Genomic DNA, 27,216 nt, shown 5'->3' with positions numbered 1-27,216 from the left:
ACCGCGAGCTAATTTGTTCTGCTATTCAAACATTTGCCTGTAGCGATAGGAAGAAAGAATCCTGGGAAATCCCCACTTGAGGTATCCATTCTCCGCGCTAAGATTTGTGCACATGATCTCCCAGATACGAAGCAGGCGTGCTAACCACTTGGCTATGATCTTCAGTAACTGACGTAGATGAGAAAATAATATTAAAAAGAATCTAAGGTAAATAGCTTGTGAATATACAGACTGGATCCAACGATGAGCTTTGTGAAGACGACGGTGCATACTGGGTTTCATGGAAGTGGGGAGTTTCTGATACGCTAAACAGTTTCTAGATTATTATAGGGTTTGTCTAAATGTAGATAAAAATACAGACGCCTCTCATTTGTGATAAATTATTCTATTAATAATCATAATTAAGTACACGCTGTGCTGTGGTGGCGCGAAGCAGCGCACTTCGATGTGTTTTCCTTTGGGCCAAGACGACACTTCGTGGTCGTTATATTGAGATACGCGTTATATGCCTCCATCTTCGCGGTAGGTGGTTTGGATTCAGCAGTGACTCCGAAATGTTCATATCTATCTACCAAAATACACGGCGTCTCCTCCCAAAGGAATCTTATTAGTTATCGCCGTAATTACCTCAGATCTCGCTGTCTAATCTATGGTATTACTTTAGTGTGAGAGACTAAAGTTTACACCCATGTAAGATTACTAGAAAAACTATAGTTTTGTATGCTAAGTTTAATCAGAATCACCGCCTCTGTGGACTAGTGCTCAGAGTTCCTGGCTACAGATCCAGAGCTCCCGGCGCTACCAGATTTTCTGAGCAGTAGTGGGTCTGGAACGGGGTCCACTCAGCCTCTTGAGGATAATTGAGGACCTATCTCAAGGGAATAGCGGCTCCGGTCTAGAAAACCGAGATTAACGGCCGTGAGGATCCGTTGCACTGACCACGCGACACCCTCTATCCGCTAAGTTGGCACTAACTTCACCTACAAGCGGCGCTCGCTCGGTCGGTATAGTTCGCTTGCGGACTACAGGCCAAGGAGATTGTTTTGTTTAAGTTTTATCAGAATTGCTTTAAACAAAGCAAAGTTAGTATAAATGTTACCGGACGTGTGGACAGTCTGACGCTGCCAGGTAAAGACGAATTACCGCTGAAGGCGCCGAAGAGTAATTTAGCACAGATTTAAGGGGTTCCCGTTCTATTCCTGCATTTCGTATTGTCACAGAGCGACAACGCTGCATATAGTTTGATTGTGTCCGTTCTATCAGAGATGGTCCTAACGTTTTACTTGAGCATTACATTCCTTCAGTCGCTTTGAGCCCTTGAAGGAGTTGCAACAGTCCATGTTTCTTCTGGTGGTTCGAGCCTGTGAAAGAATTGGAAGCCCTTGTGTCTTTTGTGTTTCGAGCCTTTTGTAGGATTTCAGAAGTCCCTGGGGATTCTGAGGAGCCGGGATAGCGACTGGCTACGGGCTGAACGACCGAAATGTAGTTCGAGTCCCGGTAGTATCAAGAATTTTCACTTCTCCATATCGTCCAGACCTATTCTGAGGTCCACCCAACCTCCTATAAAATGGGTACCAGGGGTTATTTTCCGGTGGTAAAGCGGCCGGGGCGTAAAGCTGACCTCTCACCTCCAACTAGTTCCGAGGTTAAGAAAATGTGGATCTATACATCCACTTCCCCGTACGTCTTCATGGCGTAGTGCTTAATTAGTTAAGCACAGGGACAGCTGTACCTTTACCTTACCTCAGCTGGGTACTCTGGTACTTAGAGCCTCCTGGAGTAACTGGAAGGTCCTTATGTATTCTGGTGCTTCGACAGGGACAGACCAGTGGGGCTGGCCGTGGGGCTGGCCGTGGGGCTTATAGGCGTCCTCCGATTGGCTCCGAGATAGTTGGACATGAGTTCCGTTATGTTAATTACGTGGCTGGCGTGTATCGCATAATCGCATACGGAAAACAGGATTTTAATGTCAGCCTGCAAGCAGACCGGATAATTGCGCGGCACCTTGCAGTTATGTAATCACGCGTGTCTTTTGCCATCCCCTTGCGTCAATTCGCATGCTTTTAGGCGTTCTGTATCCACGTCGTAAAACAGGCTCGTACTGGAATCCTATGTTCGTCCGAATTTTTAATCCGGAAATGTCTTTTGTGTAATTTTTTTAAAGTCCCCTCCNATTGCGTAACCCTTTCGTTCTCGGAGTAAAGCGGGCGGAGCATGAAGCTGGCAACTATCTCCGTCTAGTCTAGACGTTAATTCGTAGAGTTCTATCTACACTCCCTCATACATGCCTTCTTGTTTGTTTCGGCCCACCCAGCCTCGTATACTGCGGGTACCGGGCCTCTATCCCCGGAAGTAAAGCTACAGGGGCGTGAAGCTCACCACTCACCCACTCACCTCCATCTGATGCCTGGATTAAGAATGGTGGAATTATGCCTCCACTCCCCCATATGATTTCATGGCGTGGTGCTTAATTAAGTAGAGAGAAAACTTTACTTACTTAATTACCATTTATTTAAAAATGTTATCAGTAAATTGAACTGTGCACCTTCTTCCAATGGTAGGATGGTGTCCTCCCATCTGCGTCTCGCACGAAGTGGCTTCCTTTGAGGCTCAATTAAACATTTCTCATTTCTCCCATGCGTGCTACACGTCTCATCCGTCTCGTCATTTTAGATTTGATTAGTATGACGATATTAGTGGGTGTCTACAATTTATGAATCCCCTCAGTATGTATTTTTCTCTTTATTTCATGTCTCCTAGGTCCGTAATTCTCCTCATTACTTTGTTCGCTTTGTTCTGTTGTTCACCGAAAGCGAGAGACCAAGTTGTACACCCATACAAGCTAGCATTAGTGACATGTTTTATTTCTAGCTGTACCCGTAGGGGTTATGTTACGGTGTTCGTTGTAGGAAGGATCGGTAAGGACACTCTCCCGACTCCACCCATGTCTATGAGAGACGTGGCAACACCGCTTTAATTTCAGTGTAAATTGGTGGCGTGCGGGCAAGAGCGTGCTTAGTGCCTCCCGACAGAAGGCTAAGTGGGCCCAGAGTTGGTCTGGACACATTGGTGGACAAGATAAGAGTCCCTGTCCCTTTCGAGAGTCGATCCTCAGGGGTCCAGCTCGCAGCCAGTAACTATACTGATTGAGCTGTATAGGCTCAGTTATTTCCTAGCGACCCACCATAATGTCATCCACCAATCTCCACGGTTTTTCTCTCACGTTGCTTCTCCCCAAGAGATGTCTTCGCTAATACACGTTCCCGCTGCAACGAAGAATTGTTGATGTCGTTTTCTATGCAGTCCGTGTCGTATCAAAGGAGAGTATGCTTGTTACTGTTGAAAAGCCACTGAAAAAAGGTACGTTTCTTGCAGAGGCCTGTTCGAACACCAGATATATTCAGAGAAAAAGAGAACAGTATTTCTAAACGACAGAGCACATACAGAACTTGGAGAAGGTTAGGATAGTCACGACTGCATAAAGCAATTAAACTATGAACATGTTAATATTCCATTACTGTCTCCATATGGTGGGCAGCGAACTGTGGATCCTTAGCAAGTAAACCTTAAGGACTTGAAAGGGATTGGTTCACTAACAGAGGAGTGAGAAGAACCCATACTTTCAGCATAAGGTGTAGCCAGCCCGTTAAAATCGACGCTTTATGAAAATCAGATCGAAAATCATATACAACAAGAAGTTCTAGGAAGAACTAATCGCCTTCTTTCCTTTGATACATGAACCACAGAGAAAACGACGCCTCCAACAATTTTCCGTTGCCGCGGGAACGTCTTCACCGAGTTGTTACCTAGCAACGTTAAGAGGGACGCACATATAGACACGTAGATTGAAGGGAGGGATTTATGAAGTGGACCGTTGAGATTGGTTCAGGTGCCATGATATACATACCAAATTTCATGAAGAGTGGTTGAGGCATTCGAAAGTTAACAAGGAGGATTCACAGACAGCATGGAGATCGCATGAGCCTACTTTTATTTTTTAAAAATAAGGAAAGTTGTATAAAAATTACACGTTGCTATGGAAGCGCATCAACAAGGACACCAATACGTAAGGATTTGATGTCTTCGTTCGCTTTTGAGGAACTGCAAGTCGTGAAAACTTTGCATTTGTGTCTGGTATTCGATCCAGGGACGTTTTAGTGTCAGATACGCCCACGTTAATAACCGCGATCAGTTTCAGCTGCTCCAAACGAGCACGTGTCTGACGAGAGTTTTCAGCAGCCAGTTACTGTGTAACAACTTTGAAGCAATTTTCCCATTAGAGTAACACAGTTGCGTCTGAAGGGTGCCGTAGGGAAATATCAAAAGCAGTCAAGTCATTTTCATTGTTCGGTAATCTGTCCTTTGTTCTGATGGCCTCCTACTGCTTGCTTGGTACAGTTCAGCATAAAGGAGCCTACGTTATGTCATGACCTTGTGGCCTGCACTAATTTCTGTCGCTCAAACGTTAATTGTTCAACATATGCACTGATCTATTGTGAGGGTCCTGAGTTCGACTGCATTGCTCACAATCTGCTTCTTTGTCGTCAGGTTCACGACACTTATCTGACCAAAATGTCTTTTGGATGAGATGGGGAAATTAACATTTTCGTGTTACGTAAAGTACTGGTTTCCATTAAACCGGTCGTTGGTAATCTTCTATCACTGAACTAACCTCGTAGAGGAGAAGCTAACAGTCACTCAGCTGGTCAAAGAATTCTTGACGTTTTATAGAATCGGAAGATTCCGTACCGTATAAGTGGTCTAGTGGTCAGAGTTCCTGCCTACAGATCCAGAGGTCCCGGGTTCGAGTCCCAGCGCTACCAGATTTTCTGAGAAAATAGTGGGTCTGGAACGGGATCTACTCAGCCTCGTAAGGGTAACTTAGGAGCTATTTCAAGGAAATAGCGGCTCCGCTCTAGAAAACCGATATTAACGGCCGTGAGGATCCATTGCGCTGACCACGTGACACCCTCTTTCCGTAAAAGTTGACACTAACTTCGCCAACAAGCGACGGTCGCTCGGTCAGTATAGTTCGCTTGTGGGCTACAAACCACGGAGTTTTTTGTTTTTATAAAAATTGCCTTATTTTGGGATTTTTTTACCTTGAAGATGCAAGCAGCAGGTTCCTCCGAAACGTTAATTAGTTTCTTCCAGGATACACGGAATCTCAGCCTCCTGTCCCGACTCAGGTTTCTGCTGGCTTTCTTCACGTCACTGTTGACAGAAATGCCGCGTAGTACCTCTTCCTTACGGCCGTGCCATAGCTCAAGCGGTTAGTCGATGGGTTCCCACCGCGGCGGCCCGGGTTCGATCCCGGGTCTGGTCAAGTGGGATTGTGGTGGACAGTGTGGCGCTGGGGCAGGTTTTCTCCGAGTACTTCGGTTTCCTCTGCCAATCTTCATTCCACCAATTGCTCCACAATCACCCTCACCTATCATCTGGGGCTGGTACAATAGGCCAGAAGTGGCCGCAGTACAAGGGACTTAGTCCCACCCCACTAGCAATAAAAGAAATCTCTTCCTTCCGAATCCTTCCCAGTTCATCGCTCATGAATCATGCCACCTTTCGACGCTATTGAGAGAGTCGTGAAGTCAAACACAAAATACAGCTTCACATCGTTTGCGTCCTGTGTTTACTTAACGGAATCCAGACTGAACTTACCTGCCTCCAGGGACCAAGGGCAGCGAAACTGCCCCGTTAGGGAACGCGAAGCCAGTTTTATCATCTCTTTATGATGAGTTTCCCCCGATCACCGCCATATGCACCTCGCCATGTGGCCTGCCCTACAATTGGCTCAGTTAATGAAAATGGAGCCCACTGCCCGGCAGCAGTGTACCCCGCGTTTCCAGACGTATTATTTGGAATTCTGCGTGTACCTCGCCGGGCTTGATCATGGGCGCCGCCACGACTTTCTTCTCCAGAAGGATTGGTGGGGGGACAGAAAATTTGCTTACAGACTTATGGTTAAATCCATTTGATAATATTTTTGCGGATCGCCCTGATGTCCGTTTTGGGTATTGTATGATGGATTGTGCAACATTTAAAAATAATTTTAAATTTTCGTATTAATATATTTGGCAGGTGTCTTTGGGCTCGATATTAATTTGTTACACACTTGAATATAACGCGCTGAAATTTAAATGGGCGATTGTTAGAAACATATTTTGTCAGAAGTAACTTCAGTGACTTGAAAAGTTCAAGAGAAAGCCACAGTTACTGTACTAAGATACTGTTACATGACGGGATAGCGTAACAAGAGACATCATCCATTGGTAGGTAATGGCACAGTAAACACAAAAATGGAAGTGTTATTGACCGTGTTTTCTGTGTGGTCCGACCTGAATCTTTGTAGCTAGCACGAACGAGACAACCGTCGTCAGGTGTGTGTATGTATGTGTGTGTGGGGGGGGCAGTTAGTGAGTGAGTGACCGCTCGAGTCACACCCCTCCTCTATTCGAAGAGGAGGCCCGATTTTGAAACACGTAAAAATCTTGGAAAGAACAAAAATATGGTTATGGGTCCCGACGGGAACCGAAACCAAGATTTACTGTGCTGGAGAAGACCAGCAATTTAACCGAGCGAGCCACCGCCATCAGTACCTCAGATGTCGCACAGGCTAGAGACAACTCGTTCCTAAGTGTGAGCGAACTGATCGATTGTCATGAAACTGGGTAGCAACGCCTTGTGTTCGAAGACAATTCAATCGATTTTAAGATGGTTTGCAGGCTTCATTCTAGGAGTCGGGATAGCGCAGTCGGTATAATGACTGGCTACGAGCTGGACGGCCGAGGGGTCGGACTTCTGGTCCCGGTGGGGGCGAGATTTTCTCCTCGCCACGTCGTCGAGACCGGTTCTTGTGCCTATCCAGTCTCCTATCCATTGGGTATCGCTGGCTCTTTCCCCGGGGGTAAATTGGACGTTAATCTGTACATTCACTGCCCCCTACGTCTTCGTGGCATTAGTGCTTAATTATTTAAGCACAGGGACAAGTTACATTTTATATTTTTGTGCGCTTTCAGTCTGTTCTTGGTAAGACCTGGGTTCAAGTCTCGACATGGAGACCTGCTATCCTGACAGGTATTTTGTTGTTTTCTTCAGCTCCTTGAGAAGATCCCAGGGTAGGGCCTGAAATTAGGACACGATCGCTTGTTAGGCCAACTGCGGCCTGTGAGCCATAGATCTGGTACCCTTGACGTAATCTGCTGGAGGGTGAATCATTCCCCCTTTCTATCTGAGGGCGTCAGCTGTAGTACGGGAACCACAGGAAGAGAAATGAACATTTTAATAATGATGACAGCTACTGCCCGTGCTCACTGGCATGTACAGTCAGTACGCACGCATGTCTTGTTACGTCAAGGTGGTCCACACTGTACACTGCAGAGACTTATTACGGTCTCAGCCTCAATATAATGCGCCTCCCCAGAATTGGAATCTTCATATCAAAGGTCCTTTTCGTTGCGCGCGCGCGCGAAATACAAACGTGTCTATACAGTAAAGTTCTAATGGTGCTGCGTGAGGTAATTAGTATTCATGCGCTGACGGACCCAACTGAACAAGCACCCCAACGCGAGGGCGGTGACAACTCTCCAAATGTTGTGTTTTGGTTTGCAGTATCAGATTATTGACGAATTCCAGGAAGCTGGTATGTTTCTATGTACAATAAAATCGTAATGATGCTGCGTGAACTTGTGGTAATACATTGTGCCGATAGAAAGCTGCATGTAGTTTTAATTCTACGGATAGATGGATCTCTCAGTAATACTGTCTTTGTCTTCCACTGTCATTATTTTGATCAGAAATGCTTATTCATAAGAGCTTCTTGAATTATTGATATATTGGGTTTCTGGACTTTATCCATCGTCCTGGTTTTTAAGATAACAAATAAAAACACGACGTTTCGGAAACTGCATCTGTTTCTGTTGGGTCCGTTAGAAAGAGCTAGCCTCAATCACTGGATTGATCCAACAGAATAGGTGTTTTTCCCTTTTCCTTCACCTGAGGACGGAAACAGATCCAGTTTCCGAAACGTCGTGTTTTTATTTGTTATCTTAAAAACCAGGACGATGGATAAAGTCCAGAAACCCAATATATCAGTGTGTTATACACCTTCGTCAGAATCCTATAGTAACTACGAGTACTTCTTGAATTATATTTGATATTCATTCTTCAGTATTGAGTATTATGGTGTTACTGAACATGATTACACGGAGCCTCTGGTAGTAATGCCAGATATGCGAGTGCACTGAAGGGTTTCTGCAGGCACTGGCGCTTGAAGTTTGGAAGGGCGAGATTTGCTTGAAACACCAATCCGTTCGTATGTTAAGAAGTGTCAGTGCGTACGCGGTGCGAACTTGTCAGATTCCCCATGGGCTCTTCCTGTTCTGAGAGTAGCGTCCCCAGGTAGCCTTGTTTTCCGAGCTACCTTCCGACCGGCAGCTGCTGCTCTTGAAGGACTAGCAGATGTACCTAAGACGCCAGGTGCGGCCTCGTCGTGACGACACTGTACGAGTGTGGGCCCACCAATAACGGAACCAAATGTATACAGAACTTGCAGCGACCTCGATAATTCAGTCAGTGTACTTGTCTGTCTGTCTTATTCAAACCCTGTAATGCTTCATATATACTGTTAATTTTATCTTGTTGTTAATACAGTCATTAGTGTAAAATCCGTTTGTATATCTGTGTGTATATATATACTTTACCTAAAACATCTATGAAGGGGCATCATAATCATAATTAACAAACATGTGATTAATTTCTTACGGTTGATATGAAATGCAAAAGATGTGATCACTAGTTGATCTGTTACGTCGAAGCCCATACTGATGATCCTCAATAATTTCATCTATATATGGACGTAACCTTGAGAGGAGGATATCGGATAAAATTTTGTATGATGTTGATACCAGTGTTATCATACGATAATTACTGCAGTCAGTTTTATCGTCTTTCCTTGTGAATCGGTACAATAATAAGCCATTGAATTCTGATAATGCTTGCTACCATTCAGTCCAGAAGCTTTTGTCTTTTCGTCTGCTGTCTAAAAATGTAGCAATTAGAATATACAAAATAATTTTGCCTATGGTTCTGTATGGGATGAAACTTGGTTTCTGACATTAAGCGAGGAACATAGACTGAGGGTGTTCGAGAACAGGGTGTTGAGGAGAATATTTGGACCGAAGAGAGATCAAGTGACAGAAGGTTGGAGAAAACTGCATAATGAGGAGCTTCATAACTTGTACTCTTCTCCAAGTATAATTAGAATGATCAAGTCATGGAGGATGAGATGGACAGGGCATATAGCACGCTTGGGGTTGAAGAGGAGTACACATAGGGTTCTGGTCGGAGAGCCAGATGGAAAGAGACCATTAAGAAAACCACGATGTAGGTGGATGGATAATAGTAAAATAGATCTTAGAGAGATAGGATGGGATGGTATGGACTGAATCGATCTGGCTCAGGATAGGAACCAGTGGAGGGCTCTTGTGAACACGGTAATGAACCTTCTGGTTCTATAAAATGCTGGGAAGTTCTTGAATGTCTGCACAGTTGTCGGCTTCTCAAGAAGGGCTCAGCTCCATGAAATTAGTTAAGGTTAGTATTATACAAACTGTAAATGATGATTCCTAGGGTTACAATTCCACAGTCGCTGAACACAAAGGACTTCTTCTCTGTAAGGTTGCCTACTCAAGATATCATTTACTCTCAAAGATAACTTAGACAGAGTATGCATCACACAGCACAGCACCGAACCTATCGTGAGGCGATGCTGCTCCGGCTGTGATACTGCATCACAGAATTTTGTATAGTGACATGGGCAAGCTCAGGACATATCCGGTGCATATATAAGCAAGTCCGAAGCATGAAGAGTTTTGTTTTCTAGGATATAAAGCCAAGTAGTCCGTTGAAAGTCAACCTACGTTTCAGGGAAACATCACCTCCATCTTCAGGGTTAAAGGATAAGCCAAACAAGAAACCAGCGTGAAGCGAGTAGCAAGCAGAGCCAACCACTGCTGTGAGAACATCAAATCCTGAGAACCCTAAACTAAATTCCGTGGCTTTAGTCCGCGAGCGAAATATACCGACCGGGCGACCGCCCCTTTTCGGCGAAGTTAGTGCTAACTTTAGTGGATAGAGAGTGTCACGTGGTCAGCGCAACGGATCCCCACAGCCTTTAATCTCACTTTTCTAGACCGGAGCCGCAATTTCCTTGAAATATCTCCTCAATTATCATCGCGAGGCTGAGTGGACCCCGTTCTAGACCCACTGCTTCTCAGAAAATCTAGTAGCGCCGGGAACTCTGACCACTAGACCACAGAGGCGGTCCTCTACAAACCCTAAGGATGTGTAAATTCTTAATGACAGACAGGGAGAAAGCGAAACATCTGAATAATCAGGAAAGCGATTAGACACGTAATTCCGTCTCCGTCTGCAAGGGGGTACGTCGAGTAAAAGTTGTGAGACTGTGTTGTGTGTAATTGTAGTAATATTGATTTTTTTCGGATACTTTGAGAAGATTTTTGAACCCGCCATTCTAGCTGAACTAGAAACCACGATGAGCAGGCTGACACTCGTGATTCAAGATGCTTAATGAACGGAAAAATCGTTCATTATTACAAGTGTTGTGAGTCACGCGGTCCTGTGTCAGGGGCTGGTTCTGACTAACACGGTGAGCAACCCCTCACAACCCTCACAGACACGCTCGTAAGGGTTTGTGGTGTAGGTTCTATGTCGTTCAGAGGTTCAAGAAGTAGGTTCATTGCCATGTCCCCCCGTCCAAAAAGACAAGTCCCGTCATTTAACCACGTCTTGAGCTAGTTGAATCCAGTCCCACGTTTGCACTCTTATTACTTTAACGCTTATTTTCGTATTATGCTCCAGTCTATTCCCACGTCTCTTCCCTTAGCCTTAGAGTGGAACTTAACGTGGTCTCCTCACTTGAAGTTTCGCAACCAANTATATACTTTACCTAAAACATCTATGAAGGGGCATCATAATCATAATTAACAAACATGTGATTAATTTCTTACGGTTGATATGAAATGCAAAAGATGTGATCACTAGTTGATCTGTTACGTCGAAGCCCATACTGATGATCCTCAATAATTTCATCTATATATGGACGTAACCTTGAGAGGAGGATATCGGATAAAATTTTGTATGATGTTGATACCAGTGTTATCATACGATAATTACTGCAGTCAGTTTTATCGTCTTTCCTTGTGAATCGGTACAATAATAAGCCATTGAATTCTGATAATGCTTGCTACCATTCAGTCCAGAAGCTTTTGTCTTTTCGTCTGCTGTCTAAAAATGTAGCAATTAGAATATACAAAATAATTTTGCCTATGGTTCTGTATGGGATGAAACTTGGTTTCTGACATTAAGCGAGGAACATAGACTGAGGGTGTTCGAGAACAGGGTGTTGAGGAGAATATTTGGACCGAAGAGAGATCAAGTGACAGAAGGTTGGAGAAAACTGCATAATGAGGAGCTTCATAACTTGTACTCTTCTCCAAGTATAATTAGAATGATCAAGTCATGGAGGATGAGATGGACAGGGCATATAGCACGCTTGGGGTTGAAGAGGAGTACACATAGGGTTCTGGTCGGAGAGCCAGATGGAAAGAGACCATTAAGAAAACCACGATGTAGGTGGATGGATAATAGTAAAATAGATCTTAGAGAGATAGGATGGGATGGTATGGACTGAATCGATCTGGCTCAGGATAGGAACCAGTGGAGGGCTCTTGTGAACACGGTAATGAACCTTCTGGTTCTATAAAATGCTGGGAAGTTCTTGAATGTCTGCACAGTTGTCGGCTTCTCAAGAAGGGCTCAGCTCCATGAAATTAGTTAAGGTTAGTATTATACAAACTGTAAATGATGATTCCTAGGGTTACAATTCCACAGTCGCTGAACACAAAGGACTTCTTCTCTGTAAGGTTGCCTACTCAAGATATCATTTACTCTCAAAGATAACTTAGACAGAGTATGCATCACACAGCACAGCACCGAACCTATCGTGAGGCGATGCTGCTCCGGCTGTGATACTGCATCACAGAATTTTGTATAGTGACATGGGCAAGCTCAGGACATATCCGGTGCATATATAAGCAAGTCCGAAGCATGAAGAGTTTTGTTTTCTAGGATATAAAGCCAAGTAGTCCGTTGAAAGTCAACCTACGTTTCAGGGAAACATCACCTCCATCTTCAGGGTTAAAGGATAAGCCAAACAAGAAACCAGCGTGAAGCGAGTAGCAAGCAGAGCCAACCACTGCTGTGAGAACATCAAATCCTGAGAACCCTAAACTAAATTCCGTGGCTTTAGTCCGCGAGCGAAATATACCGACCGGGCGACCGCCCCTTTTCGGCGAAGTTAGTGCTAACTTTAGTGGATAGAGAGTGTCACGTGGTCAGCGCAACGGATCCCCACAGCCTTTAATCTCACTTTTCTAGACCGGAGCCGCAATTTCCTTGAAATATCTCCTCAATTATCATCGCGAGGCTGAGTGGACCCCGTTCTAGACCCACTGCTTCTCAGAAAATCTAGTAGCGCCGGGAACTCTGACCACTAGACCACAGAGGCGGTCCTCTACAAACCCTAAGGATGTGTAAATTCTTAATGACAGACAGGGAGAAAGCGAAACATCTGAATAATCAGGAAAGCGATTAGACACGTAATTCCGTCTCCGTCTGCAAGGGGGTACGTCGAGTAAAAGTTGTGAGACTGTGTTGTGTGTAATTGTAGTAATATTGATTTTTTTCGGATACTTTGAGAAGATTTTTGAACCCGCCATTCTAGCTGAACTAGAAACCACGATGAGCAGGCTGACACTCGTGATTCAAGATGCTTAATGAACGGAAAAATCGTTCATTATTACAAGTGTTGTGAGTCACGCGGTCCTGTGTCAGGGGCTGGTTCTGACTAACACGGTGAGCAACCCCTCACAACCCTCACAGACACGCTCGTAAGGGTTTGTGGTGTAGGTTCTATGTCGTTCAGAGGTTCAAGAAGTAGGTTCATTGCCATGTCCCCCCGTCCAAAAAGACAAGTCCCGTCATTTAACCACGTCTTGAGCTAGTTGAATCCAGTCCCACGTTTGCACTCTTATTACTTTAACGCTTATTTTCGTATTATGCTCCAGTCTATTCCCACGTCTCTTCCCTTAGCCTTAGAGTGGAACTTAACGTGGTCTCCTCACTTGAAGTTTCGCAACCAACATTATGTATGCATTGCTGATCTCCGTGCTTCATAACTCATCCATCTTACTCATGGAGCTGAGCCCTTCTTGAGGAGCCGCCAAATCTGCAGCTACTCAATAATTTCCCAACATTTTATGGAACCCAAAGGCTCATTATCGTGTTCACAAGAGCCCTCCACTGGTCCATATCCTGAGCCAGATCAATCAATCCTTACCATCCCATCCTATGTCTCTAAGATCCATTCTAATATTGTCCACCCACCTACGCCTTGGACTTCCCATTGGTCCTTTTCCCTCTGGCTTTCCAACCAATATCCTATATGCATTCCTCTTCTCCCCATTCGTGCTACATGCCCTGTCCATATCATCCTGCTTATTCTAATTATACTTGGAGAAGAGTACAAGCTATGAAGCTCCTCATCATGCAGTTTTCTCCAACCTCCCGTCACTTCATCCCTCTTCGGTCCTGATATTCTCCTGAACACCCTGTGCTCACATACCCTCAGTCTATGTAAAGTTCCTCCCTTAAGAGAAGCTGTTTTACTCTGATATAATGTTTTTTGACGAAAGGTTGAGAATTACTGAGCTGGATATACAGTTACCCTATCTCTACAATCGTTACAAAGTTGAGTTACGTATTTTAGGATTCGAAGTACTTACCTCCGTTGTCGGAACCGGGCACGTGCTGAGGGCTTGTAGGTCTTACTCACAACGATCCCCTCCCTCCCCCTCCCGCCATGATGGGGATACTGTGTGAATCACAGTGTGGGGGATGTATGAATTGTCAGTAACACTCAAATCAGTGCTTCGGTGACTCACGCATGACGGTCCCGGGATCATGTCGTGTACCTGAAATTGCACCCAGTTCGCATCAGGAATTCCCACGGCTTTGACCATAAAGATTAATGCTTTCTGCAGTGAAATCTTGAGTTTCATATAAGTATAAACCGTGAAGATGGAGGCAGCCAAGTTGATCCAAAATGCTGATAAATACCTTATTGCACAGGGGCACATCCCAGAAGGTAGTAATCTTCATGCCTACTTCAGCCTCTGCCAGACGCGAGGCCTTCCCCCCCACCCCAGTATGTAAAGCCACGGTTTAGGATTCGGAGCCGGGATAGCTCAGTGAGTGTAGTGGTTGTGCTACGGACTGGATGACTGACGTATCGGAATTCGATTCCCGGCATAAGCAAGGGATGTTTCTCTTCTCCACAGCGTCCAGACCGGCTCTGGAGGATACCCAAACTCCTGTCCAGTGGGTACTGAGGGCTCTTCCCACAGGTACAACCGTCCCGTGTGTGAGACTAGCGGTTCACCTCCATCTAGTGCCCAGGTTAAGAATGGCGAAGCTACACTTCCACACCTGCGCTTCTTCCTGGCACAAGAAGAGCTTTTTCCTTATGCCTAGAATGTGCAGGCATCCAAACATCATCCGTGTCCATCACTGGCTACTGGACCCTACCCCGAGCCACTGCGACGCCGTTCAGATTCTCAGACCCTATTTTTCTCAATAAATCAATGGTGCAGTATCTTCTGTAACAGCTGATGATGACTCATCTGATACAAAACTCTCGCTCTTCTGTGGAACACGGCGGTTCATTGTCATGTTCACAAAAGGATCTCTGTTGGATCATATCCCGAGCCAGTTCAGTCCATTTCACATCCAGTTTCTCGAAGTTCCATTTTAATATTATCCCGTTTACACCTATACCATCCATATTGTCTCTTCCCAACAGGTTTGTCTCCCATGCATGCTACATATATACTATCGTTCTATTTGGTGAGTGGTATAGATTTCAAGCCCATCGCCCTATTTCTTTAAGGTTAATTTCATCTTCTTATCTGTGTCTAGGTTATCCAAATGGTCTGGTCCTTTCAGTGTTCCAACGGAAGCTTTGTACGCATATCACATCTTCCATGCGTGCTATGTTCTCCGTCCATTTCGTTCTCCTTCATCTGATCATCCCAACATAATGGCTCCACATTAGGGCGTTGTTTATATCCTCACTTCACTTTTTCTCTCCTGTATCCAGATGTTCCCTGTCAGTACCCTGCTGTCAATCACAGTTGAGCTATGGGGACATTGGGCCGTGTTCCCGCTGCAGTTCCTCACGTCACTTTATCTCTCTTAGGTTCAGACGTTCCTTGTCAGTACCCTTCTGTCAAACACAGTTTAGCTGTGGGGACATTGGGCCGTGTTCCCGCTGCAGTTCCTCACGTCACTTTATCTCTCTTAGGTTCAGACGTTCCTTGTCAGTACCCTTCTGTCAAACACAGTTTAGCTGTGGGGACATTGGGCCGTGTTCCCGCTGCAGCTCCTCACGTCACTTTATCCTCTTAGGTTCAGACGTTCCTTGTCAGTACCCTGCTGTCAAACACAGTTGAGCTGTGGAGACACGGGGCCGTGTTCCCGCTGCAGCTCCTCACGTCACTTTATCCTCTTAGGTTCAGTCGTTCCCTGTACCCTGCTGTCAAACACAGTTGAGCTGTGGGAACATTGGGCTGAGTTCCCGCTGCAGCTCTGTTCTACCCGTTTCGTTTTACTACCGCATGCGGGAACATATCGACTTCACTACTTGCTGGTTTATCCCTTCATATATGAGTTTTCATTATCTTTTTAGTGCCTCTCCGTTTTGCATATGACGTCAGGGCCTAGCGATAAGATACTGCTAACACGTGGTCTGTTCATTTGTATGCTTCCTGGACACAGCTGTCCACTTGCCTAACCACTTCATGCTGATTGATTAAGGGCTGATTTATTGGAGCTTTTATCATATTTACGCTTTATTTAACGATCATATCATTAACTCAGACATTCTGTTTTGAATTGGGAAAGATGTAGAAGATGTCGACCGTGGCCCTTATTGAGAGTCTACCACAGCATTTGTCTGGAGGAACTGAAGAAAACCACAAGAACCTGTCAGCCGGTTTCCGGGTCGAGATTTTAGTTTGGTGCCTCCCTATTACGCCATAGGAGTGCAGTCTACTGGACCGGTCTCTTGAAAAGCTAATGGTCGCTCAGATATTCTGGCTGTCTGGTAAATTGTTGGTGGTCCTCACTAGCACAGCCGTTCTTGGTTACGGGTCCCGTCGAACTCATGACCATATCTTTGGCTTTTATAAAACTCGAAGGTTCATTACCGTGTCCAAAAAAGCCCGTCAGTGGTCCCTATCGTGAGCCAAATTTGTACATCATTTTAGATCAGTTTTAATATTATCCTACTATCTACGCCGAGATCTTCAGAATAGTCTCTTCACTTCAGATTTAACAATCACTGTTTCATAACATTCCAGAAATTAAATTCTAGTTGCCACACTAGTCTACATGTAGTATCGATGTGTTACTTCAGTGGCGTACAACGAATTACTTTAAAGCTGTCTTGAGGAGAGCACACATGAGGACGCGGCCGCATCTTCCTTGTGGATGAAGGAAGAAGGAACAGCTGGCAGGCAGCAAGCTTGCACCCTACAGATCTTGGTACAGGACTTGACAGAAAACTTTCCCTTTCAGTTCAAGATTCCAGTTTCCTGAGATGTGATGCCGTGCAGTTTGATAGTTCCACGGTTTAACCTGAAGATGGAGACAGCAAGTTCCTTCGAAACGTTGGTGTGTATTTACCAAGCTACAAGGAGTCAGAGCCTAGAAGACCATAATCCTAATAGTCTGCGCCGTCAGAACATCAAATCTCACCTTCACCTTCAGTTCCCGTTCTCTGACCCTTACTTTGGACCCGCCCATGTGCAAATAATTCACAGCTCTGAATGAAGTTTCCTACTTGATGACCACTGCAAAGCCACACGCACTGTGTATGTATGTGTACGGTTAGTCCAGCACGCATCGCTCGGATGGGTCACATAAAACATATTAAAACGTCTTGCCGGTTACGCCTGGGTTATTAACTTCCAGAGATGGTTCTACTGGTCGGCGTACACCCGAACGGCCATCCTACTATGCGATATTAAACCCATAGAAAGTTAGAGCACGTACCATTTAACAGTTGAACGTGATATTTGATCTTTTCCGTGCCACACACGAGATAACTAGCTTAAAACGCCACCCCTTCTGGGCTGTATGTGGTGTTTGATAGATCAATGAAAGCAACTTCACCTGCCGCCTCTCAGCAAATAAAGTTACAGTAAAACTTGGTTATAGCAACATCGGTTTCTGCGACACCTTGTCTATTGCGTCAAATATTCAATGGTACGAACTAATTCCTCATAAAGCAACTGTTTTTATACCTTGCTTAGTACGACATGCACAAATGCATCAACCTCGTATGTAACGTCATTTTCATTCCTGAATTTCTCTGATATGGACATTGAACGTAATTTAGAAAGTGTATATTGGGCAAGTAACAGGAAACAGATGAAGATAACTGATTACCGTACTCGTATCTAGGTACAGTAAGGCACAACAATTGATGTAATCTACTGTAATTTGGTGAGTAGGCCTACCTTTAATATACAGTATTAGTGCGGTGTGTATTGTCAGTGAAAAGCGCTGTAATATGTCTTTGATATTACACATTTGGGCAATTCCACGTTAATGTTACGTTAGTCTGTACTTAACTACGTATTTCACAAAAAAATGCAACATTTTAACTCGGTTTTTGGTAGATTTTTACGTGACTAACATAAGGCTACTGTGGAAGTGCCCATTTCGGTTACAACGACATTCGTTTATAACGACATTATTTTTAGGTCCCTTTGATGACGTTATAACCAAGTTCTACTGTATTTGTGACTTTTCAACGGTATGCATTTTACCACAGAAGGAAACGCGCTGGAATTGATAAAATGGCCGAAGAATAGTTGTCATATAAAAAGAACGTAAACTAAGTGAAAAAAAATGATCCAGACTGACGAGTGTACTCCATAACGTGGTGTACAAAATGACCAACGGCGTTCATTGCAATTTATTAAGCTTACTTAAGAAGTTCTGGGAAAAAATAATCGCCTGTTTTCCTTTAATGCGACACGGACCGCATAGAAAACGACGCCTTCAACTGGTCTTCGTTACCGTAGGAACGTCTTTACCGAGTTGCTACGTAACAATGGTAGAGGAATACAGAGACCCACAGATTATTATTTCATAAGACACGGACTGCATATAAAATGATGCGTCCAACAATTCTTCTACAGATGCGTGTATTCGTTGCCGCAGGAACGTGTTTACCGATCCGTTACCGAGCACCGAAACAAGGGATACACATACAGGCACACAGATATATGGGAGGGATTTATAAAATACGCCGTTCAGATGGGCACATTGGTCGTGATATACATACCAGGTATCATAAAGATTGGTTCAGGCATTCAGAAATTGATAGGGGGGATACACAGACAGGACGGAGATAGCATAAGCCTACTTTAAGAAAGTAGGCTAAAATGTGAATAAGGAAATGGAAATTAGTTGTAGTAGTCTGAATCGAATATCAGTAAACTCTGCGTAAGGGTTAATGGGTTACATGGGAAATTCATATATGGCCTTATGCAAACTGTACTTTGTGTTGGATCACTATGGCTGAAAATCGCATATGTCTGACAACTCATATATTAAATTTCAACAGAAACTGCGAAGCAATTTATGGGCTATATGAAAATGTTCATTTATGCCCTTATGTAAACTGTCTATCTATTGCTGTACAGCCCTTTTGGACCTTGGCCGCTTTTGCAGTTCCTTAATCTATACACAGTCAGTATGACTCCTTGGACGGGGGATCAGCCTGTCGCAAGGCCGCTGCCTACACATAGAATAAACGCACACAGACATCCCTGCCTCGAGTTGGATTCGAACCTACGATTCCAGTGTTCGAGAGGGCGAAGACGGTTCGTGCCTTAGACCGCGCGGTCACTGTGATTGGCCCTTATGTAAACTAAGATGTGTTAATATGAACTCTAAATTCTCTGACATTTAGTAAAGTCGTTCTTATCGGATTTCAGTAAAACGTGTGAAACGGTTAACAGGATACGTGGAAAAGTCCATTTATGGCTTTATGTAAACTAGGCTTGCCTGTGAATCAGAGTGGCTGCAAATCGGAATTTCTCCACAAGTGAAAGCCTGCCTTGTCGAATTTCAACGAAGTATACGAACCCACGTATGGGTACATAGAAATGTCCATTTATGACCTTATGTAAACCAGGATTTATTGTGGATGACTAGTCTGAAAGTCGGAATTTCCGGAGAGCCGTCTTGAGACTCCAAAATCTCGCAGCACTGAGTGTTTATAGAAGTAAAAGATTTGGGTTGGTGTCGAGTTCGTGGTGCGATGTATGTATTGTGGAACACCCTGTGGAAGGCACGTGGCTGCGTTAAGACGGCAGCTGCAGCCATCACACGTGCTCCTCCTGACCACCAGATGCTAGGTAGATCCGCTCCCTCCAATCAGGGTAACCGGAGACGCACGCGGTGGCCCAGAGGCAAGGTAGCAGGACGCTGCCAACAGTGTCCAATGTTGGCGTAACTAGTGAATAGTTAGTTGGAAGGGATGTGGAAGGAAGCGGTCGTGGTATATAATTTGAGAGACTTTTCCTGAAATTTACTTGGAGGAACTTAGGAAAACCATTTAAAACTTCAGTCAGAACAGCTGGAACTGCCTCTGTGGTCTAGTGGTCAGAGTTCCTGGCTACAGATCCAGTGGTCCCTGCTTAGATTCCCGGCGTTACCCAGATTTTCTCAGAAGTAGTGGGTCTGGAACGGGGTTTACTTAGCTTCGTGAGGATAATTGAAGGCTATTTCAAGGAAATAGCGGCTCCGGTCTACAAACCCGAAATTAACGGCCGTGGGGATTCGTTGCGATGTCCACGCGACACTCTCTATCCGCTAAAGTAGGCACTGACTTCGCCGACAAGCGGCGGTCGCTCGGTCGGTATAGTTCGATTGCGGACTACAGGCCACGGAATTTGTTAGAACAGCAGGACTGTAAGCCGATATTTGAATCCGGGACTTCCCCAGCACGAAGCAAAGGTTCTTCCCACTGGATTGCGACGTTTCAGAGGAATGTACAATATAATGAACACGCTTATTATGTGTAATACTTGTTGCTACCTTTGCAGTGACAATGAGGATTGCTGTCTTCTTGGATGTGTCGCCATATACTCTAGTAGAGCTTTGCCAGTGTTCTCCATCTTATCGAGGCTTACGTCTTAAGGCTGAATACGGAAGCTGTGGGTTCTTCTACATCGTTGGCAACGATATACCGAACTTCACGACGTCACATCTCAGAAGACAGTGGTCTTTATACCTACTGCAATATGAGTGGTAAGATCAAATCCTCACAATTGCGACTGCTTTTGTTGGGTGTGACCCATATTTGGTCGGCACCAGGTAGATATTATGCGGCAGCTGCCCCACTTGTAGAGAAGATAGATCTGTGTGAGTGTCGCTGGGATGTGAACCTCCACTGAGCAGAGGCAGGTGGCACACGTTCGCCACGCCAGGTGCGGACGCAGCTGCCCCTTCAATCTCGGCGCAACCTGCAACGCGCGAACCATCAAGTTTGCCAAGCAACAAGTCGAGATGTCCGACACCCCGGCTCAGGGTCCAGATGCGAACCTTAGGACTCATAATTATCTAAGTGAAAGACTTGAAGACTGTGATGTAACGTCGTGTAGACTGGTATATAGATACCGTCGTTTCGGAGGAACCTGTTGCTTTTATTTTCGTGTTAGAAGTGACAGTGCATTCCGGTAGATCATTATCAACACTTCGGATAAACATGATGCCCATATCTTCAAGGCAGAAAAATATTCCTGAAGATAGCTCTGTAGGAGCTCCGTAACTTTTGCTCTTCATCAGATATCATTAGGATTATCGAATCAGGGAGGGTGATTTGGGCGGGATATTTAGCAACGATGGCAGGAATGCTTATGGAGTCAGCAAGAAACCCCTAAAGAGAAGAGGCCACTTACGAGACCGATACAAAGAAATTATCCTCCGTTTAATTTATGTGAGGAGCCGGTATTGTGTAGTCGGTATAACGACTGGCTACGGGCTGGACGACCGAAAGGTAGGAGTTTGAGTTCCTGTAGGGTCAAGAATTTTCAGTTCTCCTGTCCTCCAGACCAATTCTGGGGTCCACTCAGCCTCCTATACATTGGGTACCGGGGTTAAAGTGACCGGAGCTTGCAGTTAACCTACTCACCTCCAATTAGTGCCGAGGTCAAGAAAATGTGGATCTATACAAACACTCCTCCATACGTCTTCATGTCGTAGAGCTTAATTAGTTAAGCACAGGGACAGCTTTGCATTTACATGAATTTCTGTGAGCCTTTCCATATATCGCCCATAATGCGTGCGCCCTTCTCCCCCCTGCATTGCCGCTTGAAGCATTATCCTGGTTACAATATTCGCGGGCATTCTGTATGCGAATTTCGATGCCAGCGTATCAAGACAGATTGAAGGCTTCGAAGTCCAGGTGCGAGCAACGTTCTTCTGAAGAAAGGTCCCTTATATTTTAACCAAAAGGGCCGGATGTTGTTATTGGCAGACTTCACATTGGCCCTTTTAAGCTATGACAACGTCTTTTGTCTGTCTACTCTGCAGGCAGGACGAGAGTACCAGCGTCCTGTGTGTGTGACATTCCCTCCAGAATAAAGCTGTCACATCTGAATTGGAATTGCATTTGCTGCGCCGTAATAACATGTCTGTATGGCTTGTGTGTCCCCGGTCGCTGTCGTAGATGTCTGTGCATCTTTGTGGCATCTCATCGCCATAATAGTTGTTCAGCTACTTCAGAAATTCCACGCGCATTAAATAGTTAGTCTATAGGACTGAGGCAGTGAGCCGGAATAGCGACTGACTACGGGCTAGACGACCGACGGGTCTGAGTTCCAGTCCCCGGTGGGGACAAGAATTTTCACTTCTTCACGTCGTCTAGACCGGCTCTGGGGCCCACCCAACCTCCTCTCCAATGGGTACCAGGGACTCTTTCCCGGGGGTAAAGCGGGCGGGGCGTGAAGCTGACCACTCTCCTCCAGCTATTGCTTAGGCCAAGAAAATGTGGATCTATACATCCAGTCCCCCATACGCCTTCGTGGCATGGTGCTTAATTCGTTAAGCACAGGGACAGCTTTACGTTATAGGACTGAGGTACGTACCCCTACAGACATTTGTCGGAGAAGTTGCCGGATCGGCAAGCCGGTAACAGTTACGTAAACCCGGGGATGGCCGCTTTATACGTAATAACGATTCCCATCCGTTCATTGGGATCCTTTTATATAATCGTTAAAAATGATGACCGCGCGAGTGGAGGGGAAAAAATCGAAACTTCTAGAACCCACATTTCAGACGCCCTACCCCTCCCCTCAGTGTAACCCTGAAGCCGATGCCTGTAGTCTTCTTTTAACAGCCCATAAAAATGTTCATGGCATAAAATGTGGACCTAACTAAGATTTGCGTGTTTTTATTTAAATCATTGTTGATGTTACTTATTACTTTCTTACTTACTTACTCATGGAGCTGAGCCCTTCTTGAGGAGCCGCCAATTCTGCAGCTACTCAAGAATTTACCAGCATTTTATGGAACCCGAAGGTTCATTACCGTGTTCACAAGAGCCCTCCGCTGGTCCCTATCCTGAGCCAGATCTATCCAATCCAGTCCATCCCATCTATCTCTCTAAGATCCATTCTAATATTGTCCACCCACCTACGCCTTGGTCTTCCCTGTGGTCTCTTTCCTTCTGGCTTTCCCACCAATATCCTATACGCATTCCTCGTCTCCCGCATTCGTGCTACATGACCTGCCCACCTCATTCTCCTTGACTTGATCATTCTAATTATACTTGGAGAAGAGTACAAGTTATGAAGCTTCTCATTATGCAGTTTTCTCCAACCTCCTGTCACTTCATCTCTCTTTGGTCCAAATATTCTCCTCAAAACCCTTTTCTCAAACACCCTCAGTCTATGTTCCTCTATTAATGTCAGAGACCAAGTTTCAGACCCATACAGAACCACAGGCAAAATTATAGTTTTGTATATTCTATTTAACGAAATAAAAGGAACAACTGTATACGACTCCTAATTGTTAAAGCGTAAATTAGCTTTGTAACAGTCTGTTTGTATATGTAAGAAATGGACATCAAGGAAAATAAGACATGAACAAGAAAACATTGGAAGAACATCTCTTCACTTTTTATTAGTTGTGATTTACATTTATTTAATCATTTGAAACACATTGATAACTGCATGTTCCCCTTGCTTTACATTACAAACTGTTAATTGTGCCGACACTCTGTATTTGTGTGTTTCATATGGTTTTCACAATAAACAGCTATTATTTCCCTAAACGGAGCCGGGATAGCGTAGTCGGTATAGCGACTGGCTACGGAGGGGTCGGAGTTCGAGTCTCAGTAGGGTCAAGAATTTTCTCCACGTCGTCCAGACCGGCTCTGGGGCCCACCCAGCCTCATATCCAATGGGTGCTGGGGGTTCTTTCCCCCGGTGTAAACCGACCGTCGCGTGAAACTGACCGCTCACCTTTAACTAGTGCCGAGGTCCAAAAATGTGGATCTATACATCCACTCCCCCATAGGTCTTCATGGCGTAGTGCTTAATTAGTTAAGCACAGGGACAACTTTATCTCTGTTTCCCTGAACAGGTTGGACTTTGTGTTTTCTGTGAGGAAGGGACTGCATTTGTAGACGTTATTTAGATGAATTTCATGCTTCAGAAGGTTACGCTTGTAAATTAGTGTGTTGCTTTTGAATTATATGACAGTGCCTTTCCAGAATTTCGAATCTGCCGCTGATGTGCGTTAATCACACAATGGCACGCGGGCAACATGCCTCCTTTGGGCTCGTACACTGACAGGAAGGAACTCTGGTTCGTGACATGCAAGTGGTACTCTTTGAAAAGAATTATAAGTAAATCTGAGATAAAGTAAAAAAGAAACCTGTCGTGCGACAAAGGTGGGCTTCAGTGCGCATGCGCTGCAGCACACATGCAAGATGTTAGTAACCTGTCTGTCGTACTACCTGTTCCAAAAACACCAGGTTCGTATGATTGTTACGGCTTTCATAGACGCACACGAATCTAAGTTGGATGTCTCCCTCAGTAGGCCTGTGTCTGGTAATTGTGGTAAAGCAAAACTAGGATTTCTCGGCATGCTTCAGTTTATATGCGGGTTGAGGTTTTCACGACGATACGTTTTATAGTATGGCAAAACTTTTTCGACGTTTCGGAGAAACATGCTACCTCCATCTTAATAACTACTTTCTAAGGAATTGTGGTCTTCTTATTAGCTTCTCAAGAAAGATTCTGGTCCATGGAGTTCGTTATGGAGATCACGTGTAAACTGTAGCCTTACATCCTTGTCTTTTCTCTTCTTTTCATTTTCCTTCTCTTCCTCCGCCTTACGTAATTTCACACCTCTTCACACAGTGACGAGCGATAACTTCTAACACCTTCTAGACACAGTTTAAATGTGTCATCGACCATAAGACTGTTGCGTAATGAGATAGAAGTGACGGTAAAGTTACCTCTGTGCTTTCCCACCTCATGACTCAAGATACGCGGGTTCAAACCCGACGGAGGTCGTGGAATATTTAAGGGCGGAAAAATTCAGGAACAAGTCCTCCGGGAGGGACGTAAAAGATCCTCATGTCTCTAGGAGACCTCTGAGCAAAATTAATTAGGCAATAATTTCCCGCCCAAGTAGTTTCCAACGCCTCTGGTAGATGGGGGAAATATCACTTACCGACGGCCGACCTCGTTGGCTGAACAGGGCTGATAGCACGCACCAGTACCGGTAAGGTATGGCGACAGTAGAAATTGAAGGGGGACGCACAATGGACCAATAACTGGTCTAAGTGCATGGGGAAACCCACCCCCTCTAATAATAATAATAATAATAATAATAAATACCTCTGTGCTTAATTAAGCGCCATGCCGTGTAAACCTACGGGGGATGTAGGTTCCTAACGTCGGCACTAGATGGAGGTGAGTGGTGTGCACCGGCCACTTTACTCCCGAGGGAATCCCCCTCCACCAGTGCCCATTGGATAGCGTAGAAGAGAAGCTTATGGCCCCGAATCCACAGTCGGGCATGTCTGAACTATCTCGCTAAGATAAAGGTAAATTTATCTCTGGGCTTAATTAATTAAACGCCACGCCGTGGAGACGTATGGGGGGATGGAGATGAGTGATCAGCTTCACGCCTCTGCCGCTTTACCTCCGGGGAAGCATCCTCCCGTTATCCATTGTATAGGAGGTCTGGACGTTACAGAGAAGATAAAAATTTCTTGCCCCTACCGGGAATCGAACCTCAGTTCCTCTGTCGTCCAGCCCATAGCGTAGTCGCTGTACTGACCGAGCTACTTCAGCTCCCGAGATTCGTGAGTTGTGCGCGATGCAGCAAAGCGATGAAATAAGTTGGACATGTAGTACGAATCGGGAGATAAATACGTATGGAACTCTAGTTGAAAGGGGGGCACGCGGTAGCGTAGTTGGTTGATGCACTATGCTACAAGCCGAAAGGTCGCGGGTTCAAGTCCCGATGAGGTCATTGGATTTTTTTTCAGTTGACCAAATCCTTTCAGCCGCACTATGGCCCTGGGGTCGACTCAGCCTCTAATAGAAATGAATACTAGGAATTAATTAAATATTTTTCCTGGGGAGTATAGCGCGGCCGGTGCGTAAGGCTGACAACCTTACCGCTATCATTGAGTCGATTGTCAAGGTAATGTGGGACCCTCAGCGTCTCACAACCATATTGGGCTTCACGGCCTGTTACAGGGATAGCTTTACTTATTTTTACTTTTACTCTAGTTGAAATACTAACCTGAGATGCCTGGTTATAAATCGAAGAATGATATTAAAATGGACCTTCCATTCGCATGAGAGACGTACATAAAGCTTAAGAGCGCACTTCCGATCGATAACAAACCGACGAGGGCGTAGTTTGCCTGTCCAGGTAGTAGGGCCGCCCCTCCCTGCCGCCGTTACCTGTATATAGCCACCTTGTTCCCAAGATCAGAACTCAAACGGTGCGCATCCTTCGCCAGATCTGCTGTTCGCTGACAGCCTGTGCTAACGCGCTATCGGCTGTTGGAGTACCTCATCATCGGCTTGAAAGTGTTCTAAGTATTTAAATCTTGTACTGTGACGAATAAGGTTTCAAAAAGTGACTTTCGCTTACTCGTTGCTATAAGGAGTTTTTCCTCAGAAACTTTGAGTTACACAGGTGATCTGGAAAAGTGTTCTTTTTAATGAATCAGAGGGCTCCTTCCGTTGTTCACAAACGCACGCTAATGGGTTCTGTGTTAAGACAATTGAAAACAGATCTTCAGTCATTATTTGCCTAAGGACCATTTTCTTTCCGATGTTTATGTCGTGAAGGATAATTTGTTTATAATTATTTAGCCCTTAAAACTCAGTGGTTACTATATGTACCAACTGCTTTAACAGTAAATAATTTTGCATTTTTTTACCACACGTTATAAGTACGTATTTCATATGATTCTTCAATAACAGCTATTATTTTCCTGACTCATTATTCGGCTGGGTTATGTGCGTTCTCTGTGAGGTAGGTACTGAACTCTTAAATCCTGTTCATATGAACTTCTTGCTTCAGACGGTTAAGATGTTCTCCTGTGTTGAAGTATAAGAGAGTCTGATATTTGTATGACGAGTTTTAAAGGTAATGTAAAATAGAGTGGCCACCAAAGACGAGTTGTTTGGGATATTTTGTGAGAGGAACATAAGACAAGTGGTTGTCGGTTGTGCAACGGACAATAGTGTTATGAATATTCAGAGCTTTCGGACATGAGAATCGCATTAGAAGAGTGACAATGTTGTGCGGAAATCTTTGGCGAAGTCGCCGCTCTCTCGATAGTTTGGAGGATTACCACCTGCTGGCACCACTACACCGGTGTTCAAGTTGCGGCCGGAAATACTCCAAGAGCAAGCAGATCTTATCCAAGGTGAGAGGTCCCAGAAGTCTTAACAGGTCTTGTAGTGTTGCATCCTGTTTGTGGTGCTTACAGACAGAAGTGGAGGGGCTATCGTCACGCAA

At 44.8% G+C, this 27,216-nt stretch overlaps 1 protein-coding gene across 5 annotated transcripts in view; it reads left to right on the top strand.

The window, feature by feature from the left end:
• The window catches only part of LOC111865121 (ras-associated and pleckstrin homology domains-containing protein 1), a 107,649-nt gene that overhangs the window by 46,253 nt on the left and 34,180 nt on the right, over positions 1-27,216 (top strand). Inside the window, exon 1 of one of the 5 annotated variants that reach the window (XM_023852873.2) lies at positions 20,447-20,466. The exons of 3 other annotated variants lie outside the window; for them this stretch is intronic. Coding sequence is in view for 1 of the 2 variants with exons in the window: in XM_023852869.2 (XP_023708637.1) it covers positions 26,993-27,124 (132 nt within the window). In the remaining variant the exon portion in view is untranslated. Of the gene's footprint in view, positions 1-20,446; positions 20,467-26,224; positions 27,125-27,216 lie in introns of those variants that run through there. One more of the 5 variants, XM_023852869.2, reaches the window with a different exon arrangement.

The sequence above is a fragment of the Cryptotermes secundus genome, unplaced genomic scaffold, assembly GCF_002891405.2.
Source record: "Cryptotermes secundus unplaced genomic scaffold, Csec_1.0 scaffold2, whole genome shotgun sequence".
In the NCBI taxonomy this organism is placed as follows: domain Eukaryota; kingdom Metazoa; phylum Arthropoda; class Insecta; order Blattodea; family Kalotermitidae; genus Cryptotermes; species Cryptotermes secundus.
The sequence above is the reverse complement of the archived record's forward strand: the minus strand, read 5'-3'. Positions and strand labels throughout refer to the sequence as shown.